This window comes from Aethalodelphis obliquidens, unplaced genomic scaffold (assembly GCF_003676395.1).
Source record: "Aethalodelphis obliquidens isolate GAN/ISIS:26980383/991018 unplaced genomic scaffold, ASM367639v1 scaffold40, whole genome shotgun sequence".
Classification (NCBI taxonomy): domain Eukaryota; kingdom Metazoa; phylum Chordata; class Mammalia; order Artiodactyla; family Delphinidae; genus Aethalodelphis; species Aethalodelphis obliquidens.
In genome coordinates this window covers 727,148-753,639 of record NW_020837984.1, presented here as the reverse complement: position 1 = coordinate 753,639, position 26,492 = coordinate 727,148, and the positions used below count along the sequence as shown (strand labels likewise).

General features: G+C 37.4%; 1 protein-coding gene across 1 annotated transcript; it reads right to left on the bottom strand.

The window, feature by feature from the left end:
• Nucleotides 1-207: 207 nt before the first annotated feature.
• CIMIP6 (ciliary microtubule inner protein 6) lies at nucleotides 208-25,539 on the bottom strand. Its single transcript, XM_027131641.1, has 5 exons — nucleotides 25,461-25,539; nucleotides 21,591-21,801; nucleotides 15,286-15,439; nucleotides 1,461-1,576; nucleotides 208-615 (listed from the first exon to the last, which is right to left on the bottom strand). Exons 1-5 carry the CDS (start codon nucleotides 25,484-25,486, stop codon nucleotides 247-249), a joined length of 876 nt encoding a protein of 291 aa, XP_026987442.1. The 5' UTR covers nucleotides 25,487-25,539; the 3' UTR covers nucleotides 208-246.
• Between the last annotated feature and the right edge of the window lie 953 nt (nucleotides 25,540-26,492).

The window sequence follows — 26,492 nt, the reverse complement described above, 5'->3', positions numbered from 1 at the left end:
GCCCCAGTTTGATTCTAGAGCCATGGCTAGAAACAATCTAACATAGAAATATGTCTCATATCCATCACTCATTGGAGACCACACTTAAATTTTTGGTGTATTTTATTACCTTTTTTCATTTTCCCATTTACGTAAGTTGTCATTTTTGAGGTTATTGATAACAGAAAAAGCAAATGTGAGGGCCTGTATGATGATTCTGAAATCGTCTACATTCTAAGGACTATGTTTTTATTTGAAGAAGGTAGTTTATCCTGGTTTATCCTGACTTTTTATTGGTGGACTTAAAGAATCATGCCTGATGAGAAGAGCTTTTACTGCAGTTATTTGAAAGACGTCTGTAGTCTTCTCCCTTCTCTCAAGACTTCTGGGACATGTGTTGGCTGCCTCTCTGACGTCTGTTTCTGATAAGTGAGTTTTAGTCTCTAACAACTCCTGGGAATTTTGTCGGCAGAGACCGGGTGAGATCATTTTGCTTTCCGCTGAGTTTCCTTTCTCTGTTTTTTTGGACTGTTCTGATGAGCATGACCCTGGAGCATTCAGTAATACCTCTGTTCTCTTAGGAACTGTTGGCCTACTCCCTGGTTTTATCTCTGTCTGCACAAAAACTCCATGTCGCTGGAAAGGAAAACAAAGTTGACATTAACCAGGGCACACAAGTTGCTGGAAGATGCAGCTGTGACCTGAGTTCATGTATTAGCTCAAGTCCTGATTGAAGCAGGCATTTATTTCTCTGCCTCTTCATTGGCTGTCACCTTAGTTCGAAACTGAAGACGGAAGCATAATAATTATTGGTGAACCATTTAAACCAATTATGAACAAGGGTGCACCAGAAAATGAACAGGAAGGGAAAAACAGAAAGTCAAAGGAGCGGCATCTCATTATCTCCCATTCTCAATTTTTCTGTCATTTGAATTGTATGAGACTATTCATATCCAATTTCATTTCTTGCTCTGCAGGTTGCTATGGATACGATAGAAACTGCAGTTCATAGACCTAAGGATTTATGATTGCATCATAAACGTCTATTACTTCCAACAACTAATAGTTGTTGTGAAATGTTATTATTATTAGCTATGGTGAAATATGAAAACAAACATCTGTAGTTGGGAAAAAATCCAGCAATTGACTATTACATTACTGTTCAATTTATAAAACTTATATGCATCCCCCTGCCACACACATACATAAGCATATCAAAAACTTTAGCAGGTTGCTTTGATATTATCTTAAGTGAATGATTTTAATAATTTGAACCAAATTCCAAAGACTGATCCAAAATTATGACATAATTCTTTAGTTTTGACTATGACATGTGGTTAAGATTTTATCCTCCTAATAACCATGTTAGTTTGTTTAAATCAACTTTGAGAAATATGATTATGACTTGAAAGGCTTAGAGTTCTACCATAAATCTATCCCATCATAAAGTATTAAGTAATTGATTCTAAACACTGACTTACCTTTCCCCGGATAGGCTCACTGGGTGTTTTCCTGGCATCATATTGATGTGAAAAAGAGATGCGTTCTATAAAATTCTTTTGGAGTTCTGCTGATGCATCAGGAGAGGCAAGTGGAACTAAGGGGAGAAAAGAGATTTTGTGAAGTCAGGATAAAAGATTTGTATATGGAAATGTAATCAGTATTTATAATATTTTTGCTTTATCAAAAATGTTAACGAAACGAAATTCTTTTAAGTATGAAAGGTTACCTAAACACATCTAAATAATACAATAATAGATTCATCATTCTTTCTCCATGAAAAGAACCAAATCAAAACAACCAAATTAGCCCCACAGGTGGAATTGCTAGTAATTTTAAAAACTAATAATAATGTAATAATGGCTTTTAAAAGTCAACTGTTAGATCTGCTTCTTGCACATATGCCAACCAAAGTGTTAGGAAAAGCATAAGTACAATTTATTTGTCAACTTATTTTTACTACTGAAAAGGCTTTGAGAAATTTATGCGTAAGTTGCTCCCTGCTAGCACTGACAAATGAACTGGAAGATTCCAGGGCTACTGCACTTGAACACACAATTCTTTTCATTTCCCATTGACAAAGGCTCTGAAAATTTGTGAGAGTATTAAATTCTTTAAAAATCGCTTTTAAATAATCTTCCAATCTGTGTAATAGCTATATAGGGGTTCATTATATTGGTTTCTCTATGTTTAAAATTTTTAAAAATTTTAAAAACTCACTTTAGTTTTGCTTTTAGCACACTACGTTATGTAAGGAGTCAGAGTAACACCCAGTTTAGTGACATAAAATTCTGTCAAGGAAAAAATTAAAAATTTCTCCCTTTTTTAGAAAAATATGTACATAAGATAATATGTACACCTACCATATCTATGGAGTGATAACAAGAAACTGATAACAGTGGTTGTTGCAGGGGGAGAGAATTAGCTGGCTGGAGGACAGAGGTGGAGAAGAGTGGATTCACTTTCACTCTTTTCCCTATTGTACCATTTGAATTTTGTACTGTATGCCTGTATTAACTATTAAAAAATAAAATTTAAATTGGAAAAACCATGACTTTAAAATTAGGGAGAATATATAAGAGGAAAAATATGTTAATAAATTCACATTTATTAAGCATTCATGAATTTAATTCAATATTCAGACATTGATATAAACTAATTTTACTAGCTAGAATGATTATTCCAATATTTATACATTACATAATGTGAGATGGCAGTCTTTTCTAGCTAGCAGGGAAAAATGCTAATTGATAACATTTCCTTGATTTCTAATTGAGATCAGATACTCAAAACTCATTTTCTACTTAATCATTACCTTTCTTTTAGGATTTGCTAGCACACAAAAGAGAGCAGGTGCCAAAGATTTAACATAAATTTGTGGACAACTATTACGTTGAGAAATTCTAACCATAAGTTATATTTTTCCACCAAATCAGAAAAGACTATCAGTTTTGGGGTGAACGCCATGGTCTGGCTCACAGAATGTTAGTGTTTCCAGGAACATAGTCTGATAACTCTGAATAAAATGAGGCAGGTCTAAATTTAGGCATTAATCAGGTGGGGTTAATGGAGTATCCAAAGCATGGGCTTTGGGATAAGATAGACGGGCTTTGGGATAAGATAGACGTGCTTTCAAATTCCAGCTCTACTGCATTTCCTAGTTGTGTCACTTTGGACAAATCACTTAACTTCAATGAGATTCAATTTCTTCTCCCTAAAATGGGAATAATAATAATTTGCTTTCAGAGCTGTGAGGATTAAAGACAGTGTTTATAAAGTCTCTAGAATGCTAGGTCAAATTAGAAAGGGACTTCTAAGTTAGGCAAGGGGCAAGCTCTTTTGCATCCTGACAAAAGGGAAACCATGGAAGAGGAGAAGCATGAATGTGATGAACTATCAAAATGCTGGGAGAAAACCAAAGGGTTTAGTAAACTGCTATGAAGGGTTGGTGGCAGCTTGGGCTGGAGGGTAGGGAGATCAGATGTAGACAGTAGAGAATAGGTTGGGAGAGCTTTTAAAATCTGCTCTTGACTTTCTCCCACATTGCTTTGGGAAGATCACTGTTTGCCTCAGGGTGGCAGAAACTGGCAGCAACTGTCTAGCCCTGTGTTTGGAGCAGCACAGAAATCCCTCCAGGGTAAGGAATTGATGAAAATGGATGCATGCAGCCCCTTAGGCATTTCCTTCTCCAGCACTCCCAGAGCAATTGTCAGTGCTGGTGGATTAAAAACATCAAGAGATTGCCTTCTCTCGGTGATGCCTCTTTTTAGGAGTTTAAAGGGGAAAGGAGTGGAGCCCTGAGTAGAGGATTGGTCTCAAATAGGGACAACAAATGGAGATGGTCAAAACTGGTTTTGTCAGGCCTGACCCTCTCCAGCCTGACCTTCATCTTCTTTCCTTAAATTCATTGAGAGGTACACAAGCCAGACCCTGGTCTTTAGCCTTTGCCCACACAGGGCTGATAATTCCCCTTGGGGAATATGACCTAAGATAAACTAGAGAGACACTGTTAAAGAAAGACAATAAGATTTAAAACGTACACTATGTGAAGCAAAATTATTAGAACCTATGTACCAAGAATAAAATAAGCATAACAAATATACTCAAAGGTACAGGAGGTATTCTTAATATAAAGCAAGAATAAGAGGTCATAAAAAAGAATCATGTAAAATATTAGAAATAAAAATATAATAGTTGAAGTAGAAATGGTGAGATAAAAATAAGAGTTATGAACTAGAAAATCAGACTGAGAAGCTTTCCCAGAAGGAATCTGGAAAGGAGAAAGAAATAAAGATAGAAAAGCTAAGAGACATTGATAAAGATAGAAAAGCTAAGAGACATAGAAATACCAACACTAGAATCCAGGAAACCTAGAAGAAGAAACAGAGAAAAGGAAATGTTTAAAGAAATAAAGATGATAAATACATAAGAATTAAAGAAAGCCCAAAGACCTCAGATTGAAAGGGCTCACAGATTACCAAACAGGTAGCAGGGCCAGGAGTAAGATGAGGCAGGTGAAGCTCATGGGATGCAAAATGTAAGGAGGCACTTGCATGATCCTGGGAGTGAGTGCCTCCTTACAGTTTGCACCCTAGACCTCTCACTTGACTCACTCTCCTCCCAGTCCTGTGTGGTAGATAAGAAATGACTCACATGTAAGACACTTTATAGAGAAATTTAAGGTCATCTGAGACAAAGAAAAAATTCTAAATGTTTCAAAGAGGAGAGGTAGATTACTTACAAAGGAGTAAGAAGCAGATTTATATCAAATTTGACAACATTGGACACATAATAACTTATTAATATTTTTTAAATATTAAAGGGAAAAAACCTTTAAGCCTGGAATTTTAATATTTTAATATCCAACCAAACTGTCATTTAACCATGAAGCCAAAATTTAAAAATATTGGGAGGCAAAGAAGGCCTCAGAATATTTCCCCATAAACAGACCACTTCAAAAAATTTCTAGAGGAAGAACTCAAATAAGAATAGAAATAAATCAAGGAGGGTGCCTAAGGTATATGGAAGAAAATAACAAAACGTTTTGCCTCCTTAAAAAGACAATGACTAAAGAACAGAAAAATAAGTATTACACCTATAATAACTCAGAACTAAAATTCTACTGTTTAACATATTAATGGAGATTCTGGTGAATATTATAAAAAATGAAAAAAGTAGTATAATGATTGCAAAGGAAGAGAAAAAGCTGTCATTATTTGTAGGTAATATAATTACCTGAATAGAAAAACCACTAGAATCAATAATGAGAATAGGGCTTCCCTGGTGGTGCAGTGGTTGGGAGTCCGCCTGCTGATGCAGGGGACGCGGGTTCGTGCCCCGGTCCGGGAGGATCCCACGTGCCGCGGGGGTGGCTGCGCCCGTGGGCCATGGCCGCTGAGACTGCGCGTCCGGAGCCTTTTGCTCTGCAGCGGGAGAGGCCACAGGGTGAGAGGCCCGCGTACCGCAAAAAAAAAAAAAAAATGAGAATAAGGGTATAGCAAGGCAAGCAGATAAGTGTACAAAAATCAAAAGCATTTTGCTATAATAAAAATAACCTACTAGAAAACAAAAGGAAAAATAAGATACAGTCCCTGTAGGAATAAAACTATACAGTATAAAGTTTCTAGAAAGTAAGACTTCACAAGATCTCTATAGAGAAAATTTTTTAACTCAAAGACAAAAATTGAGCTGAATAGACTTTCCATTCCCTTAGATAGGATGGGATAGTATGTTACTGTAAAGGTGACAGTTTTTCCTAAATTAATCTATAATGTCAACACAACCCAATCAAAGTTCTAGCTGGATATTTTGAGAAATGTCATAAATTCCAAAATTGAAATGGAAAAATAAAGGTCCATAAATAGCTTAACTGTGAAAAGGAAGAGCAAAGAATGAGGAATTTCCCTATCAGATATTAAGACAAGCTAAAAATCTATATCATTAAAACATTTTAGTAATGATCCAAGGACTGAAAATTAACCTAAGGAATGTAACAGAGTTCAGAGACAGACTTATTCATATAGGGAACCCTAACATACAATTAAGGAGGTCTCCCAAGTTAATGACAGAAGTGTAGATTGTTTAGTAGATGGTATCCAGAAAACTTGTTCACTGCATGGAGAAAAATGGAATAGGTTCCCTATTTAATACTGCACATAAAGCTGAGCTATAGAGTTAAATACATAATTATGGAAGGTAAAATGATAAAACCAAGAGAAGAAAATGTAGGAGAATATTTTTGTGACCTAAGGGTAGGAAAACTCATCATAAACACCCAATGCACAAACCATAGGTGAAAACTTAATAAACTTGATTACATCAAAATTTATTTCTGTACACCATGAGCAAAGTTAACAGAGATGATAGGTTGGGAAAAAATATTTGTAGCATGAAAACTAAAAGGGATAGGACATCAGTGGGAATGGCAGAGTAAAAACCTCCAAAAAAACTGCTTCTCCATAAAAGCAATGAGAACATTGGCAAAAATAATCAAAATCAACTTTTTCAGAAAAAAATTAGAATTGGAAATTAGCCAAAGGCTTGCAACAATCTGAGAAGCATTTATTCAAGAAAAATGGCTTAATCTCTGTAATAAAAGCAGGCCTTTGGCCCAGTTTTCATGCCCCTGTCCCCACCTTGTCATAAGCCTTGGAAACTAACAGCCCTGAATTTATGGTGAAAATCAGCAAGAAGCTTAGCAGCCACTGAAAAGAACCACTGGCTTTGGAACTTCCCACAAACCTGAACTCAAAGAATTGTTATTTAACCTGGCTGGCAGTTCTTTGGAAACTCCATTCCTAGGGCTTGTCTTTATAGACAATGACTCAGCCTCTCTTAGTGTAAATAGCCTTTCCCCTAAAGGCATTTGTCAAAAACAATCAAGGGCAATTTTTTAACAGGGCAGCTGCCATTAATGGCAATAATAGTTGGGGCAAACAATCAGCTGACCCAAACTAGAAACTTTTATGCCTCCTACCTGCATAGAATCCAATGCCAGCAATTTCCCACACAGGAACCTGTCCTTGGACAACACAGGTCATATCCACCTACTATAAGGAAAACTTAAAAGTATGATGAATTAAATTCTCTCACTTTGTCTTAGTGAGAGAAATGCATAGAGCAAAATCTCTATCATCATTAAAAGCCCTCTGTAATGATAACAAAAATGCCTCGCCATAAACTAGATTTAATACAAATAGTATATTGCATATTTTTCATATAGGGTAACAGATTGGTCACAGGGTAACTTTTTTTCAAAACAAATACTTTAATACCTTACTAATATTCAAAACCAGTATTCTACCAACCAACACAGTTCTTCTAAAATAAATATTCAGTAAGTCTTTTAATTTTGGGAAGGTTTGGGATTAAATGTAGAGATGATAAAGCAAATACATTTAAATCTATAATTTGTTATGTAATATGTCAGAAGAAAATTTGATCTGATAGTTTTCTAGTGTTGACAGTTTTAGGGAAATATGATTAAGTTTATAAAGAGTATTAAAATGTTTGACATATATGTATTTACTATATTTATAGGTTTAATTTATTAGATTTACAAGAATTTTTTAATTGGGGAAGGTTTTTTTTTAAATTTTATTTTATTAAAAAAAATTTTTTTTAATGTATTAGGGTCTCATTAGCTCTTATAAGAATTTTTTAATTGTTTGGGAAGGTTTTGATGGTCAAAGTTCTACATTTTCCTTGTTAGGTATTTAAAGTGTTAAGAGGAAAACAGAATATAATTAAATCACCAAATGCAGTTTAAAATATTAATGGAATTTAATTGACTATGTTTGTAAATAAGTCATTGTTAAGGAGTATTTCATTTGTTCAAGCTGAGTTAAACACCAAAGAACAAGTGAAACTTACTATTCTAATATTATACAATATTTAAAAATTAAGGGCTTAAAGAAATATTTTTAAATTTATAATGTTAAAACTAGAATATTAATTTAACCATAAATAAATATCTCTTTCTGTATGCAAAGACCCCCATAGAACATAAAAAATCTTCTACTGAAACAAGTTACCTTCAAAGGATTAACAACTGGACTGCTTTCAGACCTGACATAACAATAGAATCCAGATGACAATGGAATAATACCTTCCTAGTGTAAAAGCTAAGTAACTATGAATATAGAATTCTGTACCCAGCTATACTTTCATCTATTAGTGAGGGCAATTTAAAGACCTTTTCAGACAAAGAAAAATGAAGAGTTGGCCATTCCTAAACTCTCATGGAAAGGACTACTTAAAGACATTGAAGTAAGGTGTTACATTGGTGACCCCAGAGAATCAGGCCTCCCAGTATTTGCATCCTTGTACAGTCCCCTTGTGAATGTGCACTGGCCTTGTGATTAGCTTCAACCAATAGGATGTGGCAGAAGCAATACTATGCCAGTTCCATCTACCCTGCTGGAGAAACCACACGCAGAGACCAAATGGAGAAGGTCAGGCCCAATCATTCCAGTGTCCCAGCCGAGTTCAGTTCCCAGACGACCTACCAACTAAATTCAGTCGCTCAAGTGCTCACCAGCAAGAATGGCCAAAGAACTGCCCACCTGAGCTCAGCCCAGACTACAGAATCATGAGCAAATAAAATGATTGTTGTTTTAAGCAACTAAATGTTGGACTGACTTCTTATGCAGATAACAAACAGAAAGACTTAAGAAGGAAGTCAATTAAATCAATTAAAATGAATCATCTTTTATATAGTGATCTAGAACCTCCCAGAATCTTGAAAATAATAACTTAAAAAAATATCTTCATGGGGACCAATAAAGGGGCAAGAAAGGTAATCTAAACTATTATAGAAAGAAGTTCCTTACCCAGACATTATACCTATTAAAAGTAAACATAACTACCATGTTCATTTATGCAAATATATGTGATTTTTAAAGAAGCCCACAATAGTGAAGATCATCTAAGTGGGAAAACATCAAAGAAGATATTCAAGTTCTTAGTGGTTACTCAAGAATTCAAATCGGACCCAAAATAATTACTTAAAAGAAGCCTTGTTAGATGAGGCTTACAAAAAGTAAGCCAAAGTCTATGAAGAATGTTTGAAATTCACTCTCTGTTTCTTGGAAACTTCTAATTAAAATAGGAATTTTCCAAACAAGGATACACCAAACAAGTTGGTGTCTAGCCATCTATATTTTATCAACAAAGCCAGGATTTATTCAAACACACAACTTGTTCCTCATATTGATGCGGATTTAGCAGCTTTTGTTTTGAGAAATTTTCTTAACTTTTCATTTGTATCTACTTAAAAAACATTTATCAGTATTATTTTTCTATTAGAAACCCCATTCTTCTAAGTAGTATTTATTTTCATCTTACATAAATGGATTATTAATGTAAAAATAACAGTACAGATTTTCACAATACAGTGAAAAAGAGAAACTTGAATACAACTGTAGCAAGAAATCATTGTTATGTTATACCTTGATGCAAAAGAAGCAACACAAACTAAAACCTATTTTAGAAAAATATTTTTAGCACTGTATCTGAATTCACAATTTTAAAGAATGTTAAAATATCAAGTAATTGATAAACAGCCAAAGTTTTATTTAAGTATGAAACACCTCCCTTACCAATTAGATCAGCTTTTCCAATTTATAAAGTTTTATTATATAAAACCCAAAGTGAACACTCATTCTTACAGGGACTCAGATATGATGGAGCATAGCCGTTTGTTGAACTGACCATGGATGGCAGCCAGGAAATTGTGTGGTGGTACAAGACATAAAGGGCACTTTCATTATCAGTACAAGATGACATTGCTGAAATGCCAAAAACCAGGCGTAATTAAGTGGGCTGATGGAACAGAATGACTATGAGATGACTTTTGCTATTAATGCATGTTTATATACACATTTTCTGTCTATATGCATATATGTATACACACACATATATATATACATTAAAAATCTGGCATATACAGACTAGTTTATATACTAGTTATAGTTTAAATGCTACATAAAATATTTTCTTTTAAATATCATTCTCATCTAGTACCCAAACACCATCTAAAATATGAATAAATTGCAGGTTTATATTGTGGTGTGTATATTAGTTAAAATTACATTATGACTTTAATCTGTTGAATAATATGTAATTATCATTAAACTAATCAATAAATATTTGTTGAGTCTGAGCATAGTGGTAGGACCTGGAATATAATAATGATTTTGGCAATGAGAAATACCAGTAAAAGAACAGAGAGAGAGAGAGGAAGAAGATAGTACAATGATAGTAAAGAAATTAAAAGGGCTTAAAGCCTTAAGGAAAAAAGAGAACTAAATGCGAGCAGAGATATTAACAAATTTGGAAGCTGGAAAGCAGATGGATAAGTGGCAATTGAGTTGAGTAGAGTCCAGTAAACTGGAAGCTAAGGGCTTGCGGAGGAGGGGGGGTGAAAATCAAGCCAATTCATGCCACAGCCTTCCAGTGAGGCTCAGGAATTGGAGGCATCAGACGCTTCTGAGGCAGGGAGCATGGGAAGTGGTACAAGTCGAAGCTGTAAACTGAAGATTGTTTGAGAGACTCCCAGATTTTCTGTCCTCCACTCCAGGCAGAGGCTTGGAGGATTCCTCTAAGGGAAAATTGACAGACCTACAGACACTGATTATGGTTGTTCCCTTATGAAATGACCGGGCCCTGCCTGATCATCCTAGAACAAAGCCTATCTCTCTGTCTCATCTTCCACCACATCCCTTATTTGAACTAGAGAAGAAACAACTGCTCCTTATGAGAAAGTACTGAGACCTGACTGGTTAGTTAACAAAAAAGTCAGTTAAGGCAAAGAATCATAGAAAATTATGTAAACCATACTTATTTTCCTTTAACCAGTTCATTCACCAAAATTTTATTGACGTGCAAAGGCATTTTCTTTGAGGAAGTACCTGTTGGTTGGAATTCCACTTTATATTTCTTGCACAAACCCCACGCCTAATGTGTCCTTTTCATTTTCCGTTTCTTTAACACAGAATGGAAACTTAAGGATGCATTTGAAGGAAAATGAGTACAGCGTCTTTCAAGATTTAAAAAATTCCCTCTAGCTCTTCTTTTATAGTTATTTTACCCATGCTTAATTAGCATTTTTAAAGTTAGTGATTAACCTTTTAGCAAGTCTTTGCAAAGTATTCAACTTTGAATGTTTTATAGAAACAACTGCTTTTTTTCTTACTCAGGTTTTAATTTATAATATGTAATTAAGTTATAGAAATACAGTAACAAGTACACAGGCATAAATTGGTTCTGAAACAAGCATGACTTTCAGAAAGTATTCTCTACCTCCTTGGTCTGAGTTATGTGCCCCTTCTCTAAATCCCCATGCCAAGCTATCAGGAGCAATAGGAGGCTTAGGTAGATTTGGCAGGTCAAATAGGACCATGTAGGCCATGGCAAAGAATTTGAAATTTACTCTACAAACAGTGAGAAGTAGCTAAAGCCTCCAAAGGGGAAGAGTGATGTCCTTCATGTTTTTAAAAGATCTGTCTGACGATGGTGTGGAAAACATTATGGAGGAGGAAGAAAGGAAGCAGGGCAGTAGTGGCTTCACTACATTCGTAAGATAATTTGGGATAGAATTTGGAGATGGATGTGTCAAGATGGATTTGCTGTAGAGGGTAGGGAGTTTTAGAATGACTTCTAGGTATCAAAACTTGAGCATCTGGGGGAATAGAAATGACATTAATTGAGATGGGGGGATAGGTTTGGATGGGCGAAATGAAATGTTCTATTCTAGCCATGTTAAGCTTGAAAAGGAGATTAATTATCCAAGAAGAGATGTTAAGTAGTTGGTTGGATATCAGGCTTGAAGCTCAGGAAAGAAGCCAGGGCTGGAGAGAGAAATTGGTACTTGTATTAACTCCTTTGACTTCAGCCTTAATCTTCTATTCCGTGTTTCATCTATTTTGGGCAGTCTCTCTTGAGGACTCATATGTTAAATAGTGATATTAGCACGCTTCTCCTCTTCTACTTCCCATCTTCTGTCAACTGTATATTTATTTTTCTTCTTAAAGCTGATAACATATTTCTGATCTGTAACCATATTTAAATTTTCCATATTGTGTCTATAGAATAACGCTAAACGTTAACTACTAAGTAGCACTTACAATACAATTCCGTGAATTTTGTTCACTTAAGAGCCAAATGTTGTGCTAGGACTATATTTCTTTCTCAGTGGGTCCAATGCCCAGTGCCACTTGGGGAAGAAAAAGATTCTAGTGTACACGTCAAATAAATCCTCTTTTCTAGGTTAAAAATGATTTCCCCTGAGACCTTTGAAGACATTAACTCCACTGTGCTCTTCCATCCGGGTTGCTTGATTCCATATACTTATTCCTTAGGTGGTGACTTAGTTTTCTTTTAATGGAAACTTCTGGAATCTTCTCTTTATAATTATTGTTTTGCAATTTCATAATGATGTATAGGTGTGTATCTTTTTTCCCTTCATACACTCAGTAGATCCTTTCAATGGCTCTTCTTTATGTTGGGAAACTATTTTCCTATTATTTATCTAGAGGCTGTGTAGAGTACTGGTTATTTTTACAGGTACTAGAGTCAGACTAAGTTCAAACACCAATTATTTGCTGTGTAGCCTTGGGCAAATTATTTAAACTCTGTGCTTGCTTTCTCATCTGAAAAATGAGAGTATTAATAGTATTACTATACTATTATATGCCATAGGGTTGGTGTGGGAATTGAATGAGTAAACATTTAGAAAGTTCCATAAAGTACCTGGCAAATAGTATATGCTTAATAGATGTTATATGTGGATATAATTATCTCGCCTTCATTTTTACTCTTTTCTGGAGCTCCAGAAAAGTTGGACCTCCAAGACTGATTCTCCATTTTGCTTTTATACTCTCATATTTTCTAAGGTTTTGTGTGTTGTTGTTGTTTTATGTTCTGTGATATTTCCTTGATTTTATCCTCCAGACCTAAAAAAAATATAATTTGGCATAATTCTAGTCTTTGGTTGTCCATTCATAAATTAAGAATAGGATAGGAGACCAGTTTGAAATACTAAAGTAACTAGTGTGGTAGTTGACATCTAGCTGAGACAATGGGCTCTAGCATTCTTAATGTTGGGAGAGGGTAGAGTGCTCATGACTGGAGCAGTTATTTAAGAAACAGACTTTCAGATAACCCTCTGATTCTCCCCTCCCCCGTTTCTGTTATGCTTTGTCTGCTGACTGAGCCTTCAGATACTTTTGTTTTTTTTCAGGCAGAATGGCTCTTCACTGCATCTCCTTCTGTATATTCTAGGCTATTGCTTCTTTGCTCTTTTTTATCCGTCAACAGTCTTCCATTCCTTCTCAAAATCCAGAAAGCTCTTCCTTCCATTCTTTTCACCTTTATGGGTCCTTTATGGGTTGACTGCTTTGCTGTCATTCAATAGCGTCTTGGAAGGCAGGGGATTTAGATGTTTGTGCTCAGTCTACCATCTTGAATCAGAATTGGAAACTTTATTACCTTTCTAAAAGAGACGCCATTGTTATAGACTATCTAATAGTTGGCCCTCCCTATTAACTACCACCCTTGAGGTAGAAATCATGTTAAATATGACCATTTTCTAATATCCTGACCTTCAATCTAGCTTCCCTTTGTATCCTTAACTAGACTGGCCAATCACAGAGGCCAGAAGGCTAAAACTGAGGGACTGTTGACGTCTAAAAGTAATCCTTTGCTGCCTACTGTCGTGTTCAGAAAATTTGATGTTTATCTCATGAACTTTTGTATGGGGTGAGAACAGAGCGGGTATTCAATAAATCCATTTTTGTTTGGACTTGATCCTGCACTTCTTTAAGACTTGCTAAAAATTCTACTCCTGCGGTAGAGATGAGTAGTACTGGGTTAAGAAACAGATACAACTTGAATAAATGTGAAAGACCTAGATTATTATAATGATATAAAACAAATATATATTTGTCAGGTAAAACAAATTTTAGATCTCAAAATGTATGAATACTGTATAGAACAGTATTTCCTAAATTATGTTTTGTGGGATACCAGTCATGTGAGATGATCTGAAAAAAGGTTAAGTTGTCAATATTGGGAAAACATAGCATTCTTTATCCCTCTTCTTGGAAATTCATTATGCTTATGCTTAGAATAAGGGTTTTAAGAATTCTGTAGTAAAAAAAAAAACAAACCACAAAACTGTTTAACTTTATAAATTCAGTTTTTCCAAAACTTACTTGACTTCCCCTGTTTTTTTTGAGCAGTAGCTATAAACATCATAAAAACTAGTGCCCCTCATCAGAAAATCTACAAACAACAAATGCTGGAGAGGGTGTGGAGAAAAGGGAACCCTCTTGCACTGTTAGTGGGAATGTAAATTGATACAGCCACTATGGAGAACAGTATGGAGGTTCCTTAAAAAACTAAAATTGAATTACCATATGACCCAGCAATCCCACTACTGGGCATACACCCAGAGAAAACCATAATTCAAAAAGACACATGTACCCCAATGTTCATTGCAGCACTGTTTACAATAGCCAGGTCATGGAAGCAACCTAAATGCCCATCGACAGACGAGTGGATAAAGAAGATGTGGTACATATATACAATGAAATATTACTCAGCCATAAAAGGGAACGAAATTGGGTCATTTGTAGAGACGTGGATGGATCTAGAGACTGTCATACAGAGTGAAGTAAGTCAGAAAGAGAAAAACAAATACTGTATATTAACACATATATGTGGAATGTAGAAAAATGGCACAGATGAACTGGTTTGTAGGGCAGAAGTAGAGACACAGATGTAGAAAACAAACATAGGGACACCAAGCGGGGAAAGCGGGGTGGTCGTGGTGGTGGTGGTGGTGGGATGAACTGGGAGATTGGGATTGACATGTATACACTAATATGTATAAAATAGATAACTAATAATAACCTGCTGTATAAAAAAATAAATAAAATTCAAAAACAAACAACAAAAACCAGTGCCCCTCCATGCACACTTTGAAAAATACTGCTCTATAGTGTTGCCTAACAGTTACAATTTTTAAAGTTTGCTGGCAATAATGAGCAGAATGCTACTAAATTTCTGACTTGGAAGCTGGTGTTATCAATGAACATTACAATTTTTATTATGTTGTATTAAACATATTTGGAGCTAAGTTATCCACTAGGAAGGGATAAGGAACAAACTTGTCAAGGGCTGCACTTGCTGCATGTATATTTTCAACTCCTGTAGAGGACTAATTTTCCCAGGAGGTGCAAGCACGTATAATACATCTTAATTTGATAGCAGTAACCTGAGACAGTGGAGAACTGCTAACCTTACCTATTCCATAAGAAGGCTTTTGCAACTTGCTGTATTTGACTGGAGAAACAAATGGACATGTTGGTTTTTTAAAGTCACTCCTCTGGGTGCTCTTAGTGTTATAAGGTGGTTGGAAGGGATTTTCCAGTCCTTTACCATGTGACCACCAGTCACCCTTCATGGAAAAAAAAAAATGGAAACACAAAATTGGATACTGTAGGACATTTTCATTTTCATGTGTTTGATGCTCAGTAATTTGATTCAACAAGTTATTGGATTTTCTAGTACTAAAATAGAGTTCTGAAATCTAGGACTAAATATATTTTCATAAAGACTGTATTTCCTAAGAGGCACCTAAAAATGCATTATCATATAATTTTAGCTAAAATACAGCTGCTAATTTCTTAAACTACCTTCTGTCAACAGATGGAATGGTAAAAATCAACAAAATAGTTATGTTTCTATGTTTTGTACTACCATTTATATATATGTAAGTATGCATATGTACACATGTATGCATATGTATATAGTAAACACGATTTAATCTAAAACATATTCTGTACTTTTCATTATGGCAATACAAATAATGTATTATCATCTAAGATGGTGGTTTTCAAAGTTTTTAGTCCATGACCCACACCATGAAATACATTTTATGTCATGCAAGAGTACCCACTGCATACATATACATAAAACTAGAGGTTTCGCAAAACAATACTTATTCTTACTACACGCAGTGCACTTGGCTGTTTTTCTATTATATTACTTTTCTATTTCATCTCATAATGCTGGTTGCAGTCCACGTTGATTTATAACTCACTAATGATTCAGTTTGAGAAACTTTGTTCTAAGCAGAAATATCTCCAGTGTTCCTGAATTTATGATAATAAAACTTGAACTAAGTATGCAGGAAATGAAGACTCTTCATTAGCACGTTTGATCTCTTAGAAGTTCAGAAAGCAGTGAGGTGAATTGTTACTCAACTTAGTACTGAGTAAAAAAATTCTTTTTAATCTGGTTGATAAGGTAGAAGAGAACCTTGGGAAAAGGGAACTTGACACCTCAGAGTCCTTGGATATTAGAGAATGAAAGTAACCTTGGGTATGTTCCAACACCTACCTGGGGCTTTAAGGGAAGAGATCAGCCTTTTAAAAGATCAACTGTGATTGCATTGTCAGAGACTTTAAAATATGATTCAAGGTGGATAAATATGAGATTCTAATAAGTTAAATTCTGAAAATACAATTGAAGCTACATTGATATAAAAAGAAGGAGGCATCTGAAGAAGCTTGTGTGGCTGCATAGGCAGTTAGCTTTCAAATGAGCTTGTTTTCAAGGAGACAGGTGTGTGTACAAGCGGTGCACAAAATCAGATTCAAAGGAGAAACACTTTAATGGAGTCAGCTTGTCAGGAGACTGTCAAGAAGCTTAGAAGAGATTCATGAAATATACCAAGCAGCAAAAATAGGGTGTTCAGTGGGAAAAAATTCTGTTGCAGCAAGAAATCAAGGAAAGGCTTAGAATTTGGAGAAGAGTACCCTGCTTAGAGCTGAAAGTCAGAGCTATTCAACTTTAGGTGCTTCATTAAGGGAAGTTATCTTCAAACTGAAAAAGATGGGATGGACATGAACCAAAGAGAGCACTAAGCCCTGCACAGATGAAGACAGAGTCAGAACTCACTTTGCAACTGGAAATGAGGGCCAGTTTCCAGGCCAGTGACAACCTGTAACCAGGGGTAAAAATGAATGTTTGCAGAAATCAAAGAAATGTAGGAAGTGGGGAATTTTGGAGAGTAGGAAAGATCAGCCAATGCCTCATTTTTCAGAATGGACTTAAAGGTGAATTACATCTACTTGATGTAGATCCTAGGAATTCTAGAACATATCACTACACAGATGGTGTCTTCTCACTCTCTGGCTCAAAATAGTCACGTCTTACTGTTGTCAGAGTGCCTGCTTCTTGCAGCTCTTCCCTACTCTGTGATTACCACGGTGCTTATTATGCTCCAAGGTCTAGGCCTTTTCTCACTTATTCTCATCACAATTTTATGAAGTGGGTACACCCACTGTACAGATGAGAAAACTGCTGGGAGATAAAGTAACTTCCCCAAGGTATATCACTAACAGGTAGCAGAGCCTCCTCAATTCAGTCCGTCATTTGTCTGTGCATGCCTCTGATTTCTGTGCTACATTGCTATAGGAAATCTGCTGTGGAAGGCAAAGCCAGATAAACACAAATTTATTTAAATTATTTCAAAAATAAAAATAAAGAGGCTCTAAGTAAATATCCTGAGAAATCCTCTATGACAAGGTTTTAAGGCGTACTCTTTATATCTTCTTTTGTTGATCTGAAACTTATTTTGCTAACATCCAAGTTACTGGAGAAGTGACTCTGGAGTAAGTGAACCACGATGTCTGGCAGACTTCAATTTTTTTCTTAAACAAGAGTGTAGTGCAAAAGCTACCTTAAAGCAGAGATAATTCACCTTTCAAGAAGACTGGAATTTAGAATTTTACCAAAATGGTCTCTTTGGTTTCACAAATACGTATAAAGGAAATAATGAGCAGTTTTTTCTGAAGTGTGATTGATGACTTCAAGACCCTTATAGTCGGTGAGTGTTCTGATTAGTGTTGTCAATTGGACGAATCTTCACTTCAGGAGAATGAAATGCTACAGTTCAAAAACTGTTGTGTTTATCTTTTCTATTTCTGGATAGTCTGCCCTATGCCTGAAAAGTCTGGTTCCTTCCTGGAAGAGAGTGTGTATGCACCCAGGCACGTGTGCATGCCTTTTTGGTCCAAGCATTTGCTCAGAGAGATTATAAGACAAAAGGTAAAGGCAGAGGCTTATTTTTTTCCTTCACCGCACACTGAAGAGAAAGACTAAGAATAAAAATGTACTGCTCTGTGTACCATCACTTACATTGGATTGAGAGGTGCATGTGGAATTATTTATGATTAAATAAACCAAACCGGGAAAGGTCCTCTATGTTATTGCTTTGCCTAGGTTTTGGGGGTCAGACCACATCTTGAAGATTGTAGAGGGGGTTCTGCCTACAGAAAGAGTTGTTCCCAAAACTTTGCACCTAGAGAGAGGATGAAGTCCTCCCTTCCAGGCCAAAGCCTGTCTCTTTTCCTGCTGCAAGATGACCGTCACTGGGGCTCCATGGTAGGGAGGTGCCTGGTGATTCCTGATGACAAGGCTCCCTATAACCCCGGCTGCTGGAAGGCCTAAGAGCCATTGTGCTGTGGGCCCCTTAGTCACATTCGGAAACCACCGTGAGGCACTCTCTACGTTACACTTCTGTCAGCCCTTTGCCTTCAGAAATGCACCAGTAAACATTACTTACTTCCATTCTTTGGGAAACTAAGGGAGAATCCTAGGGGAAATGTAGTAAAAAGTAAGTGGGGTATCCTGGAGGGACCAGTTAAGAGAATATAAGAGGTGGTGTGCCAAGCTCTATGGCGCCCTGGCCAAGATGGCTGCTGCTGCTTGTGGCGGTGTGGTGATCTGTGGACATCAAATTACACTTTATGGATTCCTAGGGAAATCTGGACTTTTGACAACACCTTACACATAGAGTATCATATTTTTTTAATGGAGCTCAGTGGCTTTAAAAAATTTGCTGTGTTATAGCAAACACTAGAGTTACACTGTATCTATGTTCCTCTGTGTTTTGTTGTGGACCAGAAAGAACGCTGAAAAATACCTCTTTTTAAGCAATTCATAATAACAATTCACAATAACAGTTATTCCTGCACTGTGTTCTGTGGAACACTGGTTCTGCAGCATATTAATAGGTGTTATATAAAATAGGTTTCCATAGTTAAAGAAATTTGACAAATACTGAGTTAAACAAGTTTACCACAGGATTTCTCAGGAACCTTTATCTACTAATGTGAATTGTGAAGCTCTGAGAAGGGTGTATAAAAATACAGGTTTTCCAAAACATATGTGACTTCGAACTTTATTTTATTGAGCACATTGGCAAGGACTAGTGCTCCAAAAAAATACGTTTTGGAAAATACTGACCCAGTGTAATCTTTTTTGAAATATCAATATTTACTAATATTTAAAAAGACAACGAAATTAGTTTTCATTGGAAATAACTGAGCTAAAGCTCCTTTTTACTTCTTTTAGCACCACCAATTTTATGTCCCTATGTAGAACTGTATAATTGATTATTTCACTTAAAAATCTTGTAAATAAATAAAACCGACCAACCTGGTATTCTAAAGATATTATCTTAGCAAAATACATAAGACAACAGATATATGTCAATTGAAATATTTAGGCAACTTTATTTTCTTTACTTTTATTTTAAAGCCAGTATTACTATAAGCCAGTTAATTTTTTTAAACCAAGCTAACCTTTAAAAAGAAAACTGTCATCTTAAATAAAAGAACAAAGTTTACAAATATGTGAAATGAGCATTCTTTATTACTCCTTGGGTACTTGCAAATGAGTACATTTAAGGGTTTGTTGTTGTTGTTGGAGGGGGTAGGTTTAGTTTTGTTTAAGTATGTCCATTCCCTTCACTCCACGCCCAATGTGAACACTTAGCTCTGTGATGCATCTTTGGTCTTTGTACCTCCTTGTTCAGCCCTCCTTGTTCAGCCACTGTGAACCTCTCTTACCTATCCTCTTACTTCATTTCAAACTCACTTTCACCACCTGTTTAAGGTCTTTGACTCATGGAGCTTTGAGCACTAATAAACAAAGATTCTACTGCTGCTATCACCCAGTCTTGTTGATAGAGCAAGCTACTAACACTTCTGTACATTTATTTTTTTCAAGACACCTACAAAGTAGGAACAAGAGAAAATTAGATTTATTTTTAAATTTCTTTATGTTTCATATTTCTCTTCTCAAACCAGCTTCTTTTCCTTATGGGGTTCAGGATGGGTTAAGAGTTTGGTTTAAACTTGGCCTTGAACTAGAGCTCAGGAGAGTCATTCATTAACTTTTGCAAGAATTATGAGGACTTCACTAACCTGGATTTCTGTACCACATTTATTTCCCCTAGAGGCATGTTCTATCAATATCTTTTAAATGCTCAACAATTATTTGTTTATAAAACAAAAGAGCCTTAAAACTGCCCTTGTAAGGGTTTACTACATGATATTAAAGCATATTTGACTACAGGAATTTCTGCCCCCAAAAGCTCTCATATTCACACACAGGGCCATGGTGTGCTGTTTCATGACAAGAACAGTTGATGTTATCAGTGTAAAGAGAGCTCATGAAAAGCAATCTCCATTTAAATGTTGAGTTAAATCACAACTACATCTAACCTTACATGGCAAAAGGGACTTTGCAGCTGTGATTAAGGATCTTGCTAAGGAGAGATTATCCCAGATTCTCTTCTTCTGAGGACCCCAATATAATAACAAGGGTCCTTAGAAGAAGGAGGCAGGGAAGTCGGTCATAGATTTGAAGACAGTATGTTGCTGGCTTTGAAGAAGGGGCCATGAGCCAAGGCAGGCAACCTCTAGAAGGCGGAAAAGGCAAGGAAATGGATTCTTCTTTAGAGCCTCCCGAAGGAACCAGCTCTCCCAATAGACAATGAGATTGATTATGTACTTTAGAGCTTCAGAACTGTTGAGAATAAATTTGTGTTGCTTTAAGCCAGTGTTCAAGTTTGTGGTAATTTGTAACAGCAACACAGGAAATTAATACAATAAATTATACCTCAACGAACCTGATTCTAAAAAAAAGAATGGAATATATTTAATATGATAGTGAATAAAAGTGTGATTTGTCTAAACCAACAGTCCTAGATCAGAAACATGACTGTGACATTTGCTTACTATGTAATCTCAGGTATGTTAATTTACTATATTAGAGCATGTTATCATCTAAACTATTTCCAATAATACTTCCTAGAAGTTGTGCAGATTAAAGGATATAACTTATACAAAACACTTAGCTCATTCCTAGCACTTCATACACTTTCAATAAATGGTAGCTATTTTATAGAAAGTATCTGAATTACTGAGTATCATGGGAAATTTTTATATTATTTGTCACAAATACAATATTAGAGATTTCTTCAATAACCCCTCCTACCCACAAGCACCGCTGAGTGACTATAATCTGACCCGATCTAGAAAAACAATTATTTGGATTCCTTCCCTATATATATATATAGTTTGTATGCAAAATTATCAGTGAGGATAGTTCCAGCGTACTGCTTTTAACTATTGGATTATAAAAAATATTAGTCTGAGATCTGTCACATCCTTTAAGTAGTCTGTGACAAAATTATGCTGCAAAACACTTCTGAATCTAAATCTATATTTGTAAATAATGAACATGAATCCAACCTGATCATCTGGCTTGTTTTTGGGATCTATGTAGGGAACTGGTTCATTGTATGTTCTTACATTTGTGTTAATGAATTTAGCATAATATACATGTCCTCTCCCAACACATGGTTTTGAATGTTGAATACTTTTTCCAGGCTTTTTTTCATGTTTCATTTCTTCTTTTTTTTCAGTTACATACAGTATACCAGCATCTTCTATTTCATGCTGTCTGAAAAACAGAATTAAATAGTATATCATTTATCCAATGAGCATTTCAGTGCTGAGTCATAATTACATAAAATTAGATTTAAATATATTTCAAGTGTCAAGACAATTTAGGCTTTATTAATAACTATTAGGGGCTGGTGCAATTAAAATTTGGGAGGGTATCCAGTCATTCGAAATTATATAAAAGATAAAGAGATTTGTGTTAATAGTGATTATTTATTACCATATACCAATGTAGTGTACAGATTCATTTGCTTGGAGTTAAGAAAGAGTAGTGATTTGATCATTCTTACAAATTATGTTTACAGTATTTATTCATGTGCCTAAGTTACATGCTAATCTTAACTCATCTTCTTTAAGAGTTAGTTACCTGGGGGCTTCCCTGGTGGCGCAGTGGTTGAGAGTCCGCCTGACAATGCAGGGCACACGGGTTCGTGCGGTCCGGGAGGATCCCGCGTGCCGCAGAGCGGCTGGGCCCGTGAGCCATGGCCGCTGAGCCTGCGCGTCCGGAGCCTGTGCTCCGCAGCGGGAGAGGCCGCAGCAGTGCGAGGCCCGCGAACCGCAAAAAAAGAGTTAGTTACCTAGTATATTTAGCCATCTGGACAAGGATAACTGATTTTAAAGGCTCACCTGGCAAACTTACAAAAGCTACCAAAAGAGCATTATTATTTATCTTTTCAGGAAAAGACCACTGTGCAGACATCAGAATAGCTAATTCAATTTCATCATTTTTTGCTTCTAATAACTACCCTGGAAGAAAAATAAAAATTATTGAAATTTTTAAATGTTAAAAAATATTTTAAAAGGAATAGTTTATAAATTTTTTCTCCTTTTAAATAAGGAGTAACAGGAGTATTTTAAAATTTTACGTACTTGAAAAGTAAAGGAAGGTAAGAACAAAATATTTGAATTTAGATTCTTTTTACATAGAAATTTAAAAAATCAAAGCCCTGACCCATGGAAGGTGAGTGAATAAGATTCGAAATTTATAGAGAAAGTGATTAGTTCTGTTTAGCCTTGTCCATGGCCCTACCTCACTTCAGACTAAAGCAGGTCCATCTCTTCTACCCCATGTCATTTTTTTCAATTAAAAGCCTCCAGTGGCTTTCCACTGCATTTACGATAAAACACTTCCTCCTTATCGCAGTTCTGAGGCCCTGTGTGGCCCTGCTCCAGCTAATCTCTTCAACCACTCAAGCCTCTCTCCCTTCCCTTCTCCAGCCAGCCTGCCTACTCGCAGTTCCTGGAACACACCAGTCTCCTCTCCCCTCAGGGCATCTGCTCTTCCCCAGCTCCCTGAACAGCTGGTTCATTACCATTTAGGTCTCAGCTGAAGTCATCTCCTCAGAAACTTTTCCTAGATTTCCCCCTCCCCACTCCATGTATTCTCTATTTTAGTACTTTGTTCATTTCTTTCATTCTACAATTTATCATTTATGTACCTACTTTTTGTTTTCGTGTTCTAGTCAGCACTACAAATAATCCTGTACAAGCCAGTAAGTTCCATTAAAGTGACAGTCGGGTTTCATTCATCATTATGTACCCAACATCCGGACAATTGTCCTGATTGTTGCAGGTAAACAGATTGGCATTATACTATTTACACATTCCTGGTGAATCTGCTGGACTAGTTTTTCACTCTGGCTTTGCGTTAGCTGTACACACCCAAGCCTCATCCAAAACACACACGACATTCAGTACCCTTGTATTCCAGTTCTCTGCATCCCAGCAGAAGTTGCTCTCTGCAAAGGATTTGGAAAAAATGATTACTGGTAAAGTGTAAATTACTTTGAAGGTTTTTCTGTTATCTTTCCAGAGTTGAATTTATTTAAAGGCCTTAATTGATTTATCACTGTAGACTTCTGGCATCAGTTTTTTTCCATCTGCTTCTCATAGTTGTAACCCAACAATAAATTTGTACTAGAATCAGGCCTTAAGGAAAGGACCGTAGCTATTTGTTCACATACTGATGCATTCATGTGATGAAGGATTTGTGGTGTGAGTGGCTACAGATTGACTCATAAATGTGAAATGTAGGGTTCTGTAGTAATCTCTCACTAGAAGGAAAGCACAGTTAAAAATACTAATGGGCTCTGAAATAAGTCAGACCTGGGTTGGAATCCCAGCTCTGCCATTTACTATCTGAGCCTTGGTTTCCAATCCTTTGCATGATAAGGACAATAATACCTATTGTGAGACATGTGAGAATAACATTAAATAATTCATTCTTTCAATAAATATTTATTGAGCTGTGTGTCCAGTGCTGTTTGAGGCACTGAGGATAGAGGAGTAACAAAAGAAACAGAGCCTTACATTCCAGTGGGGTAAGGCAGTTGAGAAATAAAAAGTAAAATATATAGTTTGTTAGATGGTGTTAAGTACTAAGGACAAAATTAAAGTAGGGCATAGGGGAAAGAAGTGCATGTATATGGGAGGTAGGGGGCATTTTTAGATAAGGTGGAGGCTGAGTTATGAAGGTGGCAACTGAGAAAAGACAGGAAAGAGGGGAGAGAGCTAAGTGGATATCTAAGGAAGCACATTCCAGCAGAGGGACGTGTGAATGCCGAAGCTTGGAAGCAGAAGCACCTGACCTCAGGACGGTGCTTCTCCAAGCCTAGTTCCTGGAGTAGCAGCCCTGGCATCAGTTGTCAGCTTGTCAGAAATACATATTCACAGGTCCCATTCCCAACCTACTAAATAATCTCTGGGGCAGGTTCCCAGGAAACTTTTAACCAGCTCTCTAGGTGATTCTCATGTATGTTAAAATTTGAGAACCACTGTTTTAGTGACAAAAATACAGGTTTGGAAGCACATACCCCTGGCTCCACACCATAACAAGCTGTAACAAGCTGCTTGATTTAATAGTTCTCAAAATTTAGGGTACATCAGAGTCACCTGGAGGTCTTGTTAAAACTCAATTATGCGCTGCTTCTGGAGTTTCTGATTTGGTATGTCTGTGGAGGGGAGCCCGTGAGAACTGCATTTCAAATAAGCGCCCAGGTGATGCTGATGCTGTTCTGAGGACCACACTTTGAAAACCACTGCAGATGGCTCAGGGAGGCCTCAGTGCTGGAGGAGAGGGAGGCAAGGAGCAGACAGGGCCGAGTAAGGCAAAGGCGCACATTGTGTAGGCCCCACTGGCCGCTGTAGGAGCCTTAGCTTTTGCTCTGCAATGGCCAAGGGAGAACGTGATCTAACTTTATGTTGTAAAATGACCACTCAGAAGACTGCATTGAGGAGGCTGCAGAGGGGCGAGGGGAGCAGCGAAGACTTCTGCAGTATACAGGTAAGAGACGCTGGTCCTTGGGCCAGGGTGGTAATGACGGTGGAAGTGATGAATCGTGGTGGATTCTGGATATATTTTAAAGGTAAAGCCTACAGAATTTGCTAATAAATTACATGTGGGGTGTGAGAAGTAGTGGATGATTCAAGATGACGTCAAGAGTTTTAGGCCAAGCTGTGCATGTAAAGTGCCTGATATGTAGTAGATGCCCAGTAAACAGTGCGTTTTAAAAAGTATTATTGCGCTCAATACTCGAAATGAGAGGTAGGAAGGGGATTGGCAGAGGAAAAGCCCTCACCCTTCGGATCTCACTTAACCCTCCAAGTAGGAAAACATTTTTCGGAAGGGGAAATAGAAAAACAAACCCCAGCACTTACTGCTGCCTTTCCTCCTTTCCCTCCATGGGCTCCTACGGCCTGCCACGAGGCAATGAGGAGCCTCACGAGAAGACCAGGGGAGTAAGACCAGGGGAGTAAGCCCTGACAAGAAAGGGGCGCGCGGAGAACCGCAGCAGTGACTTGTGCGTTGCTAAGCGACAGCGGACTGGGCACTAGGCCTTGGAAAGCGTCTTTGGGGGGCAGGATCCGGAGCGCGCAGGCGCAGTAACCCGGTCGGGTCCACAGCGAGCGCGCGCGGCTGGCGGGGCGTGGGTGGCAGACAGGGTCTATTTGCCGGACCCGCCCAAGGCTCTACACCCTGCGTTTGAACTTGTGCTTCCCGTATCCGGCCGGGCGGGGTATTTATCAGGGCCCACTGGATCCTTCGGGATCATCAAGGGGCGATTCCGGAGCCTCCTCCGCGGCCTTGGCTCTGGTGCTGGGGGCTGAGCTGCTCACATCGCTGCCTCGCCAGCCCTCCAGAGCCCCGCAGGGCGCCGCCCCGGCTTAGCCCACGTCTGCCGGAGCTGGCTCCAGAAGGGCGGGCAGGCAGGAGAGAAACTTGTTTTCCCGTGAACCATTAAATACTGTGCAAGTCATCATTTGCTGCTCCTGGGCTGCTTAGTCTTTGCATGAGAAAGGTTGGCTGTCGCTGTTCTCCACGATTTCTGACACATCCTCTTTCCCCAGCCTGGGAGCAAGCCTTAAAATAAAACAAGGGAACGCTCATCTCCTACAAATGAGGCTCCCTGCGGTGTGTGCATCTGCTCCAGCCCGAGCGGGGTTCAGAGTTGGGTAGAGGGGACTGAAGGCTGTGGCAGCAGGTTGGAGCTTGTACGTGGAGCACTTCTCCAAAAAGAGCAAGCTCCTGGGAAAAGCAGATGAGGACTTGCGTCCACCTTCTGGCCCTGGAATTTCTTACCTCATTTCACCATTGCTTCCCAATTTCCACTGGCAGAGCCAAATGTCTTTGGCATCTGTTATGGTAACTCATGCATCTCCCTGGATAATGGGAAAAGAAAGTTCCTTCTT

Excerpts from the sequence above, each read along its gene's own strand:
- CIMIP6 (XM_027131641.1), bottom strand. The coding sequence starts at position 25,486 with ATGGAGGGAAAGGAGGAAAGGCAGCA. Across the intron at positions 21,802-25,460 it reads GGAAAGGAGGAAAGGCAGCA|ACAGCATGAAATAGAAGATG; the intron begins GTAAGTGCTGGG and ends TCTGTTTTTCAG. Across the intron at positions 1,577-15,285 it reads AAAGCCTTCTTATGGAATAG|TTCCACTTGCCTCTCCTGAT; the intron begins GTAAGGTTAGCA and ends TTCTCCCCTTAG.